The 15,947-nt window shown below is 38.2% G+C and overlaps 1 protein-coding gene across 8 annotated transcripts in view; it reads right to left on the minus strand.

Moving 5' to 3' along the window:
- The window catches only part of CEP126 (centrosomal protein 126), a 92,778-nt gene that overhangs the window by 73,748 nt on the left and 3,083 nt on the right, over positions 1–15,947 (minus strand). For 4 of the 8 annotated variants that reach the window (XM_037505727.2, XM_037505726.2, XM_054693252.1 and 1 more), the window contains exons 1-2: positions 15,077–15,204; positions 7,674–7,793 (exon numbers count right to left, since the gene is read on the minus strand). The exons of 1 other annotated variant lie outside the window; for it this stretch is intronic. In XM_037505727.2, the coding sequence (XP_037361624.1) occupies positions 7,674–7,793; positions 15,077–15,204 (248 nt within the window). Of the gene's footprint in view, positions 1–7,673; positions 8,005–14,150; positions 14,212–15,076; positions 15,205–15,947 lie in introns of those variants that run through there. 3 more of the 8 variants (XM_054693255.1, XM_054693254.1, XM_054693256.1) reach the window with 3 other exon arrangements.

Here is a 15,947-nt window from a genome sequence, read left to right on the forward strand (position 1 = left end):
CTTGTGGGTGGGGCACCCTGAAAGAGGATATAAGCCAGGGTAAGAGGGAGCTGAGAGGGACAACGTGACACCAGCCTCCAGAGAATACAAGAGACAACCCCAGCAGAGAGAAAGAAGACACCAGCCTCCTTCTCCCCAACCCCCCAAAGAGGAGAACACGACTCCAGCCCCTAAAGAAAGAAAGATGGTTCCAGATACTCTGAAGAAAGAAGATATGATGCATCCAGGAGCTGACCTCTGCAGAGGGAAGAGAAGCCAAAGGACCGTGTCACGAATTGGGCTTTGGTCCTGTCGCTGACATTGCCTGAGAGGAGCACCAAAGGCCTGGGGCCTGGTGCCTCGAAGAGCTGTTTGTTGTTGGGATGACCCAGAAACTCACAAAGAGCTGTTAACTCTGGGTGTCTCTGACACCGCTTGGGCATGACCAGTAGTGCCCATCACTACTGACTGGTGCAATCCAGCACTCCTGGTGACTGGTGGCGACCATCATTGATACTACCTGAGTGAGATAGCCACCACTTTAGGATATAGTGAGCTCTTTGTTTCCCATTTGAAAAATAAACCCCATGGTTATTGTTCCTGGAGCGTGAGGTCTCTTGCAATTGTGCACGTGGATGAGAACCCACAGACAGTGACCTGTCCTCTTACTGGGCACTGTCCTTTGTTAGGCTATAGCTCTTGATTTTGGTTTTTTGCCCTTTAGGGCTTTTTGGTGGCTTTCTGGTCTCAGAGCCTGGGCAGGTAGGTGGCCGTTCCATCTATCAGGCCTCCTTTGTGGCCATCTCCGCCCTGTTTCACTTTTAGAAAAGAGAAAATCTTCAGGATCTAGGTTTAAGTAAAGGTCTTATACTTGATATCAAATGTACAATCCATAAAAAGAAAAGCTGACAAACTGGAATTCATGAAAATTAAGATAAAGGCCATTAAGAGAATTTCATTAAAGAAGACAGCAGATGGAAAATAAACACATGAAAAGACTGCTACATCATTTGCCATTAGAGAAATGAAAATTAAAACCATCGTGAGACATTACTATACAACTGTAAGAATGTTTAAAATAAAAATAGCATCACCACCACTAGTAAGGATGTGGAAAACTGAATTACTCTTACATTGCTGGTGGGTAAAGTCACTCTGAAAAACATTTGAAAATTTCTTAAAACACTAAACATGCAACCACATAATGACCCAGCAATTGTATTGGTCATTTCTCCCAGAAAAATAAAAGCTAATGTTCAAATGAAATCCTATACAGGAATACTTATAACAGCTTTAAACACAGTAATCCCAAACTGAAATTAACCAGAAGTTCTTCACTGGTGAATGGTTAAACAAACCCTGGGACAATGCTCAGCAATAAAAATGAACCACTGATGCAAACAACAACCGGATGAAACCTAGAGAATTGTGTTAACTAAAAAAAGGCCAATTCTGATAGGTCACATCAGTATAATCTCAATTATGTAACACTCCAGAAATGAAAAAAACTGTAGCAATGAAAAGAGATTAGTGATTTCTCAACTGTGGGTGTGGGAGGGAAGTAGATGTAGCTATAAAAGAGCAACCTATGTAGTGATGGAAATGTTCTGTGTCTTAACTGTATAAATGTCATTATCCCGGTTTTGAGACTGAACTATAATTTCTGCAAGATGTTACCACTGGGGAAAACAGTAAAGGGTATCATAGGATCTCTATGCATTGTCTATGTTAATTGCACGTAAATCTACAATTATCTCAAAATAAAGAATATAATTAAAAGAAATTATAGTTAATAGTGAGAGAGAAAGTTTGATAGAAAAACTCACCAAGTTTACTTTTAAGGCCTATTGATGTAAGCTAAATAAAGGGCAAGAGAGTTATAAAACAGCAAAACATTTGATGCTTACCATAATTATGCTCATCATAATTACATGAAGCTCAAGCACATTTATCAAAAATCTATATAAAGCATTAAAGGAAGGTTCACTGTAATTTAGAAAGATTTATACTAAAGATGTTAAAGTTTGCATCATCTACAGATATTCCATTTCTGTAGATGGAAATGCTTGCTTCGTTCCCTTGCTTCGTTCAGTATAAGAGCATTCCACCTGCTCTCTGCTTCCAGTCTGTGCTCCCAATTCATTCTCTATTCCTTTGCTATATAATGAGCTAAAATATAAATCTAATCATGACACTTCTTTGATTTTGCTCTTTTAATAGCATCAGAGTCAGTCCTAAATTGGGATTTGATTTCTTTAGCACAAAAGTATGTCATGAAATATCTCTTAGTAACTCTATAGATTCATCTCCTGACTCTCTTCCGTGTTTTCCTGAGTATAAATCACATATAAATTTTGTCTTATATTTAATGAAATTAAGATCATTCACATATTATTCTCATTGTATAAAATACCTTCCTGCTTCATGTTCCCTGGCTAACTCCTGGTTATCTGATAAGACTTTATTCTTTAAGGAATTCTTTCTTGTTCGGTAGTACTATGAGATGTGCTTCTATAATACTTTATTGGTTACTCTATCATAGTATTTACTGAACAGCACTCTCATCTTTTATTACTTCACTATTAGTAATCTGAAGGAAGGAATCATGCATTTTAATTTTTATCCACAAGTATTTGAAACCTTGAGGTTTCCCAGTAAATCTTTGTTGAGTGAATAAATGGCTGTCCTTTATGACATTTTAAATGGTCAAAAATAATTTGCAAATATCCTATATTCCTTTCAGTTTCCTTTAATATGTTATGAATAAATTGTGAATTCACCAGTCAAAAGGTGTACAGTGGATGAATGGGTTTCAACCGTCTATTGTTAGCAAGAAACCCACCATACCAACAAAGACAAGCATAGACTCAGAGCTAAAGACTAATGTTCCCCAATATACTTTAAAATGCCAACATTACACTACCGCTTAAACTGGAAAAAGACAGCACAAGAAAATTCTAGACTATTATCTCTGATGAACACTGACAAAAAAATCTTCAATGAAATACTAACAAATTAAATTCAACAGTTTATCGCAAGGATTATATACCATGATTAAGTGGAATTTGTCCCAGGGATGCAAGGATGGTTTCATATACATAAATCAGTGTAGTATGTCACAACAAAAGTAAAGATAAAAATCACATGACAGGGCCTCCCTGGTGGTGCAAGGGGCTAAGCACAGCACTGTGAAGATATCCAGTCTCTGCAGCATAAGTTCGATCCCCTGCCGGCCAGGGAGCTACCCACATGGTGCAGCGGACCTCTCCTGACTTGCCCGCTGCTCCCCTTAGCAATGTATTTCAGTCAGTCTGCCTGTTCTGTTCCCCATTCTGTCTCTGGTGAATCCTCTCATCCCCTGCACCTCTGACTTGTACCCCTGTTTGTGTATGCATAAATAAATAAATCTTTTTTTAAATATTTTTTATTTAAATTTTATTTTTATATTCCCCATACAATTACAACCCCCTTATTTTGACCCCAAAGCCTCCTTTTCCCGCCCCTCACCCCCCCATAGAGCGTCTCTGGTTCATAGTTGTTTGTTGATTTTGATATTTTCTTTCTTATAGATATTCTTTTACCTGGTCCCTTATTTAAGTTTTCTAGATTCCTGCTATGAGTGAGACCATCTGGTATTTTTCTTTTTCTTTCTGGCTTATTTGGCTGAGCATGATCCCTTCCAGCTCCATCCATGTTGCTGCAAATTGCATGTGTTTATCTTTTTTGAATGCTGAGTAATATTCCATGGTGTATAAATAAATCTTTTTAAAAAATCACAGGACAATATCAACAGATGCTGAGAAGCATTTCTAAAATTCACCACCTACTTATGATAACAACTCTAAACAAGATGGGAATAGAAGGAACCTACCTCTATATAGAAAAGGGCATAAAACAAATCAATATAATACCTACTGGTGAAAAACTGAAAGTGTCACCATTTCTGTTTAACTTAGCACTAGAGGTTTAGATCAGTATTATCAGACAAAACAGGAAATAAAGGAAACCCAAGTTGGAGAGGAAATGAAATGATCATTATTCACAGGTGAAACACTGAATATAGAAACCCTAAAGACATCATCAAAGTTATTAGAAACAATAAATACAGCAAAATGGCATGTTACAAAAGCAACATATGAAAATCCATGCCTTTTTATAAACAACAAACAAAACACAAACGATTAAGGCAAAAAAACCTCCATTTATAATTGCTTCAAAAAGAACTAAATACCTCAGAACTAAGCCAGTACTAAGGAAGTAAAAGATCTATTAATGAGAATTACAAAATGCTATTAAAGGACTTGTATACCAACACAAGGAGATGGAAGATTATCCCATGCCTGTGTATGGGGAGAATAATCAATATAATCAAGCTGACTATCTTAGCTAAAGTGATAAACAAAATTAATTAACACAATCCCCACCAAAATACCAGCAATATTTTTCAAATAAATTGAATAAAAAATGTTGACATTTATATGGAACCACAAAAGGCCTAGAATTGCAAAAGTAACCCTGAGAAAAAAGGAGAAAAATGGAGGTATCCTGTTACCTGATATCAAACTTTACTACAAAGCAAGAGTACTAAAACCAATATGGATTTGGTACAAAAAACAGATACAATGGATCAACAGGACAGAATTGAAAGCCCAGAAATAAATCTAAGTATACATATCAGTACCTTATATGATGACAAAGTAGCTATTATCATACAATGGGGAGAGGGTATACATGGTGCTGGGATAATTGGAAAGTAACACATAAAAGAATTAAGTTGGGTCAGTTGCTAATCCCATACACAAAAATAAACTCCAGATGAAATAAAGAGTTAGACATAAGGCCTGCAACAATAAAATATATAGAAGAAAACATTGGTGAAATACTCCACGATATCAACAAAAGATGTTTTTGATGACTCAACTCTGGCAAAGGAAAAACAAAAATAAACAAGTCAAAAAGCTTCTGCACAGGAAAGAAAATACAAGAAGATAATTCACCAAAGAGGATACCCAAAAGCCATTGAAAAAAAAAGTTCATCACTGCTTCCAATAGGAGAGATGCAGGTTAAAATCACAATGAGATACGATTTCACATCTGTGAGAATGACACGTATTTAAAAGACACCCAACAACAAGTGCTGGAGAGGATGTTAATAAACTATTACACTGTTGGTGGGAATGTAAAGAGTGCAACCTTTATGAAAAGCAATCCGGATTTACTTTAAAACACTAAAAATGGAAATACCATACAACCCCAAAATCCCACTCTTGGACATCTATCCAAAGAACATAAAACCATAAATACAAGAAATTATATGCTTAACAATATTTATTGCAGCACTATTTACAATAGCTAGGACAGAGAAGCAGATTAAATGTCCATCAACAGATAATTGGACCAAGAAGATGTGGTCTAGCTACACTATGCCATAGTAAATACTTTTCAGTCACAGGAAAGATGAGATACAGCCATTTTCAACAAAATGAAGGGTGTTTGAGATAATTACGTGTAGTAAAGTGAGTCAGAATGATAAAAAATAAATACTAGACTTTTACATGGCAGAGGATTAAAAATGTAAAATACCTTAAAAATTAGTGGACATCAATAAACACTGTTAAGGCTCTATGGTTGAGAGAAGGGAGAAGGAAAGGACAAGGGAATGTAAGAGATGGTGGTGGGAACTATGTAAAGCATCCAGTACAGTGACCAGCCCGTCAAGGTGCTAAAATATATAGTAGGTAATAGTGTGATTGCTGTTGTAAAGACTAAATCAATATTCTAGTGCTTCAAATTTATTGCAGAACTGACCAATTCTGGCACAAAAATATTCCTTTAAGACAGTATTAGAGGATAGCCATACTTAATAACCATGAATGTATAAAAAATGTATGTCATTTTCGGGCCACCCCGTGGCACAGTGGTTGAGCGCTGGGTTGCGAAGCTGCCTGCAGCCTCTGCAGCGCTGGTTCAATCCCCGGCTGCTCCCTGGCCACTGGAGGAGGGTCCCGCATGGCGCGCAGACCTCTCCTGCCGCCCGCTGCTCCCCTCAGCAGTGTATTTCAGTCCTTCTGCCTGCTCTGCTCCCTGCTCTGGCTCTGGTGAATTCTCTCACCCTCCCGCACTTCTGACTATACCCAGTGCGTGTATAAATAAATAAATAAATAAATAAATAAATCTTTAAAAAAAAATGTATGTCATTTTAAGCTATTTATGGAAATAAAGAGCACTTAGTGCTACCGATATTTTCCTTTGAGTTCTACTTAGGACACAGCACTGACAATGTCTAAGTATAACTGAGAAACAGTGGAAGGAGACTGCTTCCATATTAGTCTAAGAAGACTGTTTCCACTTGTAGGAAAAAAAATACAACTCTGTGTTTATTATGTGAGTGGAAAGCATAAACTGAGATGATGTAAAGCAAATGGATAGATAATGGCAAGACCAAAAAAAGGCCATGATACATATTCTGAAATTCAGAAGTGCACATATTACTCTCATAGATATTATTAGTATTTAAAAAGAACATTTTGTGTCTTAGCACTGTAGGGTAACAGAAAAATAAAACATAAGCTTATAGTGGAAAATGTTCTTCGTCCTAGAATTTCAAACCAAAATCTCTTTTCTGTATTTTCTAGATCAGAATTCTGTCAAGAAGACAGGTAAGAACTTTGAAATAAATATTAATTCCAATCACAGATGAGAAACTAAGACCCAAAGAGATTAAATTACTTACTCTAAATTATGGAGGTAGGATTTAAACCTAAATCTCTGACTTTAAAGCTCATAAGCTTTAAAACATGATTATTTATTGTTATTCATCACCTATTACATACCTATTATTCACTTTAGGAACTAAAAGGTAGAAGAAAAACAGGAATATACAAATACGAAACAAAAACAAGCTTCATTAAAATAATTTCAACTATGCCAGTCAATGAAAGAGTTAATCTAAAGAGAGATATAATGCCAGAGAAAAATTACAGGTAAACAATTTTGTATTCCCCAAATGGGATTTTCAACATATGCCCAATGATGTAGTTAATAAACTCTAGGGATTTTCTTCTATTCATGTATTGTAGAAATATGGACAACATAGCAGAAATAACAATAAAAAAATGACACAACTTCTTTCTTAAGTCTGGTAATTCAAACATATCTTGAAAAATATCAAGCAGTTTTCATTTTTTATTTCCAGTTTAAATGAGAAAGCTCTTAATGACAGTAATTTTTAGACTTTTAAAAATCACATTCCCATTATTCATATTTCACCCCACTTTTCTGATCAGATGTATGAGGGTAGGACATATACAAAAATTACATATAAGTGAACTATAAATTAAAATCAAAGTATACTAAACACTAATCGGTAATTTTTAAATTTATCATGGAATGATTGAAAAACAAAGAATATAACATTTTCATCATTTTAAGACGTCTTTATGACATTATAATAAGTTCTATGACAAAAAAAGACTAATATTATCACAGTTGGTGGAATTAGATATTAAACACACCACAATCTTTGTGCTTTAGGCAGAAAAGCAATAATAACATTTACAAAGTCACACAAATCTTGAACAGTGTTTATAGATAAAGCACTGTCCTGACTTAAGTTAGTAAAATGCTCCAAAGTTGAGCAATTATTAATTTCTAATGATTTTGTATTTATTCACTTCTGAACAAAATACACTTACTTTTTCCTCCGGTTTGACTCCACAAAATATTTACGTGCTCGATTTCGACATATTTTTTGTTGCTGCAATAATATCTGGCGTTCTTCTTCTAAATTTTTGTTCAGGTGGATTTTCATATCTCTAATATTACATAAAGTTAAGGACTTTAAAGGTCTTTAGTGGATGACTGCCATTGCTAATTGATATTATCACTGCCCCATATAAATGATGTAATGATTTTTTGTGGAACGAGTATGTGTACACACTCATGGTAGCATATGACTGGCAAATGTTTTATATTAAAAAAAAAAAAACGACTTGGTATTAGAACTGAAGAAATAATTCACTTTCCCTGGGGAAAAAAAAAACAAGTTACTTTTAAACATTATGAACTTGGTCAAGACTACTTAACTTTTCTTTATTATGAAACTTGCCAAAACCAATGAAATGCACATGACTGGATTTTTCAGTCTTTGCTATTCTCAAAAAACACCCTAAATTTACATAGCAAATTCCAAAATTCTTGGTCTCGTATCCCAAGCATTTTATAATTTTTTCAATTTCATTTATCAACATATCTCTACCTGAGATACTTATGAACAGAACCATTATGTAGCATGTCATTATCTCTCAGCACATGCATAGCTAACTACTCATTTGTTTAGGGCTACCTCAAGTGTTCTCCCATTAGAAGCCTCTTCAACCCCCATGGGAGGAGTTGACATCTTCAGGAGTGTCATCAGTATCTCTTCTACATTTCCCTAACTCCAGTGGCTGGCATGGTGATCTATATAGTAACGACTTAGTAAAAACTTGCTGAATCATTTTTTTGGAGAAAACGCTCAGTAGAGATACTGAAAAGTGTATATATTTTTATAACTTCTAGTGCCATGTAGACACATTGATTTCTAAGAGGGTCATGTAAATTTCTGTCATTAGAAATATACATACACAAATTTTAAAACCTCCTGAGTGGAGGACAGTACTTTACCCTCCCAGCCCCCCCCCTTTTTTTAAAGAAAGACCAGGTAGAAAATGTTTTATTATATATTAGTACAAAAATAGGATATTTTCTATGTTTGACTACTTTTTGGCATAGTTCATAGTCATAGTTCATAGTCACTGGACATTCATGTATTGAGAACTACTGAATTAATTTCAATAAATTCAATACATTGAAAAGCATAAATACTAAGCTTCTATGGTAGTGCAGATATTGTCCTTAGATAAATTTTTAAAAGAATAATCTTTGAAATATTTTCATTTGAAATTTGTTTTTTATGGTTTCCAATATATTAAATTATACTTTTTAATGAGGTGATGTTGGTTTACTTTATTTTCTTATATTTCAAAAAGCAAATTTACTATACTTCCAAACACATGAAAATTGTGAAATTTTATTTTGACAGTTCTAATTTACATTTTATAAGTATGCCATTTTAATCAGCTCAAGTTTATTTTGGAAGTAGTACAAAGTGTAACTCAAAGTAGTGTCAATGAATTTAGACTACTGCTTAGAGGTTTTGGAGATAGGAGGTTTTAGAACATAGTTAAAAGGGTTCTTACTGTTAACTTTAAAGATGTCATACGTAAACATGTTAAGGCTATCTGGAAAGAAGACAGTTGAAAATAAACAACAGGTTTCCCTAGATATGAGAAGCAGAATGTTGCTACTTGGCATGATTTGGTAGTGTATTTTGAGGGTTTGGTAATACTCAATTTTTTTCCATATAAATTAATGGTAATAGGGTTCCCAGACTCAAAAAGTAGCATACCAAATCATATCAAGTAGGAATGTTCTATTTTTGGATAGTGGAAGCGACCTGTGTAAGAAAGGTAGGATAATTTATAAGCCAGGGCTACTAGAAGAGGCAGGTGATAAACATAATAGGGCAGATGAATGGACTCACTCCTATCATAAAAGTGATATGCCATCAATGAACCTGGAAAAAAAAGAGTTTGTTTGTTGGGAGGGACCTGAAGGAATTTATGGCCTCCACTGCAATCTGAAGTAGTTAAGACGGGCTAATCAGAGTGGGGGGCGGGGAGGTATTAGGAGGGAGAGGTGATAAAGATCTGGCATATACAGGCATTAGGAAGAATGAGAATCCAGCTCTTGTTTGTGTGAAGATGGAAACCATCACTCTGTTGTGGGGTCTGTCTAGCTTTGTGATTTTTCTGACAGTATTTTTATTATTAGAGGGAAAAAGTAGAGAAGTAGGGCTATATTAGTTACTGTGTAGTTGAGGCAGAAGAAAACATATGCAAAGAACCAAGGATGCTGGAGTGGAGAGAGATGTATAGTAAGATGTATAACAGATAATAAGAATAGATTATAAACTGACTATAAAGAAAGGGAGGCATGTGTGTGTGCTAGGATAAAAAGGAGGGAAAGACTGGAGATATTTATGAGACAAAAAGACATTGTATGAAGGGGACATGAGCTTTCACTTTTTTTAAACCATCCTATTTTTATCTTGAATTCTAAGAGATCAGAATGATAGAACTTTAGCTAGTTTTAATCAGATGAACTTTATACAATTTGATTCTTTTATATCTTTTAGAATCAGGAAATTCTAATTCAAGTGATAAAAAGTTTCAACAGAAAACTGGAAGGTCCCTGAGTACTGAATTCATATTAGGAAATCACGTGTAGAAATTTCATCAAGTCACTTGCTTATTTCAAAACTACAGTTCTTTCTTTTGTTTGTTTTGTGTTTCTCCATTTGTAACAGGGTGGTCCCCAGGAAAGGGGAAAGTTCCAGGTTCCCTGCCCCACCCAAGGGAGGGTGGAGCTGAGCAGGAAGAGGAGAAGCTGCAGAAGAGACTGAGGAAGGAAGCAGGATGGAGCCAGAAGAAGACCTGGAGGAGGCGCATGGAGCCTAGAGACACGTAAAGAAACTGCTTGTCTTTTGGTCGTGGACTGGGTGACACAGATGTGGGTGAGACCCGTGGGGAGGTGACAATGGCAGTTTTTATCTTGATGTTGATTTTGCTCTTTTCCTTCCGGGCTTGTCCAGTTGTTTGTGACCCTTTTCTGTGGGTCCCCACTGGAAGATGCTTTAGACTTGTGGCAGGCTTTGGGGCCTTGTTCTGGGCCGATCCCATATGGATGGACTTTTACCCACGAGGGGATGGGTAACTTTGGGTGCTTCATTTAGAAACTAGACTCTTTGCCTTACCTGTATTGTTTCCTAGTTTTATTAAAGTTCCTTCCCATTAAAGTCTCATGTGTTTTGTGTTGATGCGGCGGATGGCAGAACCCATGTAGAATAGGCAGGTTTGCGGGGCTTGGGCTGCCCCTCTCCCTGTCCTATAACACATTCAGTCACTCATTCAGTAAATTCGAGCATCTACTTTGTAACAGGTATACAATGGTTAACAAACACCAAGATCATTCAAAATAAATCTCATAAAAAGTGCTTTTTTCACCTAGTAACATAATGATACTGTTGATTTAGTCTTTTTATCATGTTCAGAAGAATTCCCTTATCCCAATATAAACATGACATGCATCTCAGTAACATCTTTAAAGACTGATCCCCAAAAGTAAAGAAAGTGAACAAAAAGATAAACAGCTGGGATTACATCAAACTAAAAAACTTCTGTGCAACAAAAGAGACATTAACCAAAACAAAGGGGCAGCCTACTGACTGGGAGAAAATTTTTGCATGCCATACAACTGATAAGGGATTGATGGGAAAGATCTACAAAGAGCTCACAGGATTCAACAAAAACAAAGTAGCAATCCAGTTAAAAAATGAGCAGAAGAACTAAACAGACACTTCTCCAAAGAGAAAATGGAACTGACCAACAGGTATATGAAAAAATATTCAATACCCCTTATAATCAGGGAGACGCAAATCAAAACTACAATGAGATACCACCTTACACCAATGAGAACGGCACATATTTAAAAAATTAGCAACAACAAATGTTGGCGAGGATGTAGAAAAAAAGGAACTCTCCTACATTCCTGGTGGGAGTGCAAACTGGTCCAACCACAATGGCTAGCTGTGTAGAGGTTCCTCAAACTACTAAAAATGGAGCTACCACATGACCCAGCAATTCCACTTCTAGGAATCTGCCCAAAGGAAATAAAAACATTAATTCAAAAGGATACCTGCACCCCTATGTTTACTGCAGCACTATTTACAATTGGTAAGATATGGAACAACCCAAATGCCCAAAAATAGATGACTGGATCTATATACACAATGGAATATTATTCAGTGCGGCAGGCTGTGCCTCCCATGCTGTCTCTTGACCTGGTCAGGGCATTGGTGGAGACTCCCGAGAAGCAGGGAGTTCCTGTGCTCCCCCAAGAGGGAAAGTTGTACTTCCCAGAAGAGGGGAGTTCTTGCACTTCCCAAAGAAGATCTGAACTAGGGAGTCTCCATGGCAAGGCCTGCTAATGCTCTCCTCTTTGTTCTTGGTTAATGCTGAAGTAAGTTAGTTATTAATTGGCATGTGAAAACCTAACTTGGACCCAGGTGACAATTGGCTTATTGTTCTTACGCATGAACTATCACAAAAGAAGTAAAAATTGTTAAAAATATAGTTAGGAAAGAAATGTTTTGGCCCTGAGAACTGTGGAGAACAAGCTGCCCTGAACTAGCTATGCTTGGAAACCATAGCCTAACCTGGGGGGTACCTGTTTGCAGCAACAATACATCTGGTGTATGCAAAAGGCCAACAGTTCGCAGGATGTGTGGAGGTTAGGTATTTCTAGTTAAAAGTTAGATTTCTGTAGAACTAGACAGTATTGATGAGCTACTTTAGATCACTTTGAAGTAATTGATAAATAGGCTAGATGAATTGAGTACTAGAGAATGGGTTGATTTTAGTAATATGGCATAACAATGAACTTTCATGTCTACTCCAAAATTAGGAAGGCTTGACAGGATGATTGCTTGTTACTGAACATTGTACTGTCTTAGACAATTGATTATGTTAGAAAATGAGTTGTACCTAGGAGAGTAATTGTCCCTGTTGATTTTCTTCATCAGATTAAAGAAGTGTCCTTTTGTAGTATGAGATCAAGAGGGTCTTTGTATATTCATGAGAAAATATGTAATGATTGTTTCTGTTCTGCTCTGATGCTTATGCTGATGTAATCTCACCACTCACCTTAAGGTATAAATAAAGACCTGCTGAGACCCTCAGTAGGAGATACTTGCACTAAATAAGGTGTCTGTGTCTACCTCACTCCTACCTCGCTCCACTTCCCCCCGACGCCGTCCTCTCCTTTCTGAGATCCCTGACACGACATCTAGCTGGAGCTGGTCTCCAGCAATTCAGCAATCAAAAAAGATAAACTCATGCCATTCACAGCAATATAGATGGACCTGGTAGGGATTATGCTCAGTGAAATAAGTCAGAAGAAAAAGAAAAATACTGGATGGTTTCACTTATAGGAGGAATATAGGAGAACCAAATAAGGGATCAGAAAAAAAATACATGAAAATACAAAATTAACAGGCAACTATAAATCTGAGACATTCTGCAGGGGAGGGGGAAAGAGAAGGATGAAAAGGGGAGGGGAAAGCACAAGGGACTATAGTGATGGTTCATGAGTGATTTGGTGGTGGGAATTTTATGGGGTCTACACCTGAGAAGAGAAAGCAAATATTGTACAAAAATGAACAATGATCTAAAAAATGCATAAATTAATATATATACTATATGCTAGCAAAATATACATAAACTAGAAAAAAAGATATATATGGATAGTCTATAAATGTGTATGTGTGTATATATATATATATATATATACACACACACATACATATACACACACACCAGCAAAAGTTGCCGGATCTTATCAAAGCCTCTTGGACATCTATTGAAATGATCATTTACGACTTTCTTAAATTTAACCAAATTTTCATATTTAATCATATTATTATTGAAGTATATTTTTAGTAATATATTATTTATATTTAACCACAGTTAGTATTTAAATATGTTTTAGTAATATATTTCTTTACAGGAAATTGTCATAATTCTGGAATTAAGTCCATTTGGTTCTGTTCATTTAACATACTGCTAAATTCTACCTACAAACATGTTCTTTGTATCAATGTTCACACCACATAAACTAAAAATATTAAATCTACTACTATTTCATTAATGAAAATGATGGAATGACACTACTTGTCAGTGAGCCATTTACAGTGCTTCCTTAATTTCTGATTTAGAGATAAATCAGGGTCAGTGTGACAAGAATTCAATGTCCAAAAAAATACAATGTCAAGGGAAGAGAATCAAATCCACGCGGAAAATAATCCAATTTGCCTCACAGTAGGCTTTTAAGAGTTCAGTTGTGGGGAGAAGAAAGGGCAGAAGGCAAAGTTCATGTTGATAATGATGTAGCTGTTATTACAGGTTATCATTTTAAGAACTTGGCCAAAAAAGGAAAAGACAAAAGGGATGGAAGCTTGAGGAAAGCATGATTAGATAAGGGATATTTTGCCACTAGGGAAGATCTGTACATACCTTTCTTCCTCACTAGGATCCTGCTCTGAGCTCCGAGACCAGTAAAGCCGAAAAGCAGGCACTCAATTAATATTGTCAGTTGATTTGTTGTTAAAATGGCAACATCCCAGAAAAAAGGTAAGACGAAGATAGGAAAATGAAGGGGTTAACTTGGAAAGAGATGATACCCCGTTTCCTGATTATACGGCACCATCGCTGTAAACCAAGTCCTTTGACAGTACAAAAGTTAAATTCTAATCATCATATCATTCGCTGAAGGAACAAAACTCTTGTACTCTCAATTTTCTAGAATGCAACCCACAGCAACATCAAAGCTGGTCTCCACCACTTTTTAGGAAAAAGTCAGAATCCGGCGTATGGGATTCCAGGTCCACAAGCGCTTCTGCTTTCCTCTCTGCTGTCGCTCTGACAACAGACTGGGCAAAGGATGGAAAACAAAACAAATTACCCAACTATGCTAGGCTTTAGCAGCTCTGGTAAACGAATTAGGGGTGTATTAGGTTGAGTATAAAAACGGACCCGTTCAGGACAGCAAAAAACACTTTACTTATGCGTGGATTCCCTGCGAGCTGCGTGATTAATCAGGAGATAGATAATAGGAAGTAAAGACTGTCATTCCACAAGGCAAGGAAACAATCCCCACAGAACATATGACTGGTGTTATTTTAAATTTGCAAAGGACGTTTACACCAAAGTTGATGAATTAAGACAGGACAACACGGTGGCGGGGAAAGCGGTCATCAACTAGTATAAAATGGTATAATTTCAGGACTAAGGGAGCAAAGTCGCTGAAGCAAATACATGCACTAAGATGACTGGCTCGTTTCTACCCCCTGCGTCAGTGAAAAGGGAATCTGATGGGGGGAAGGAAGGGCCGCGCGCCCCACACCGCTCGCTACCCCGGCAGCCGCGGCTTGGAAGGATACAGATAAGCGCCAGGTCGCTGCCGCCCGCCGCTCAAACGAGGGATGAGGAGGGCTCGGTCGCGGGGGTCCGAGGATTCAGCGGCTAGCCCCGCGACGGCGCTCCGGGCCCCCGGCCTCCCGGCCAGCATCCTTCACCTCAGCGCCGCCTCCGGGCTCGCCCCCAGCGCCTCCGTCATGGCAGCCCCGCTTCCTCCTCCCCCCAGCCCCTCCCCGCACTCCGTCCCTCAGGGCCCGCGTCACGGGCGCGGAAGCGTTGGTCGCGACAGCTCTGGTTCCCGCGCAGCGGCGCCGGCGACTGTAGTGGCGACGGCAGCGGCGGCGGCGACGACCTTGCTCGGCAATGGGAGAAGTGGCGGCAGCGACCCCACCGCCGCCGCCGCCATCTTGACAACCAACCGACGCCGCGTCCTTCGCGACGGAAACCAGGGCGTCGGGCGCGAGGGGCGTGGCGTCTCCTGAGGTAACCAATAGGAGGCGCCGGCGGCCTCCGCCCGGGGGCTGCGACGGTGGGAACCTGCGTCCTCGGGGACCCGCGTCCCTGTGGGAGGGGAGGGCTTGAGCTGCGCGCTGGATCCTGCCTCGGTTCTCTCTCCTCTTTTTATTTTATTTTTTTTTTAAGCTTAGGTGTCTTTTTTTTTTTTAAAGAATTTTTTATTTATACAAGAACTGGGGTACAGTCAGAGGCGCGGGAGGGTGAGAGAATTCACCAGAGCCAGAGCGGGGAGCAGAACAGGCAGAAGGACCGAAGTACACTGCTGAGGGGAGCAGTGGGTGGCAGGAGAGGTCTGAGCGCCCTGTGGGTTGCTCCCTGGCTGGCCGGGAATCGAACCCGCGCTCCAGAGGCTGCGAACAGCCTCACAGTGCGGTGCTC

Source organism: Talpa occidentalis, unplaced genomic scaffold (genome assembly GCF_014898055.3).
Source record: "Talpa occidentalis isolate TD23 unplaced genomic scaffold, MPIMG_talOcc4v2.1 talOcc4.12, whole genome shotgun sequence".
NCBI lineage: Eukaryota > Metazoa > Chordata > Mammalia > Eulipotyphla > Talpidae > Talpa > Talpa occidentalis.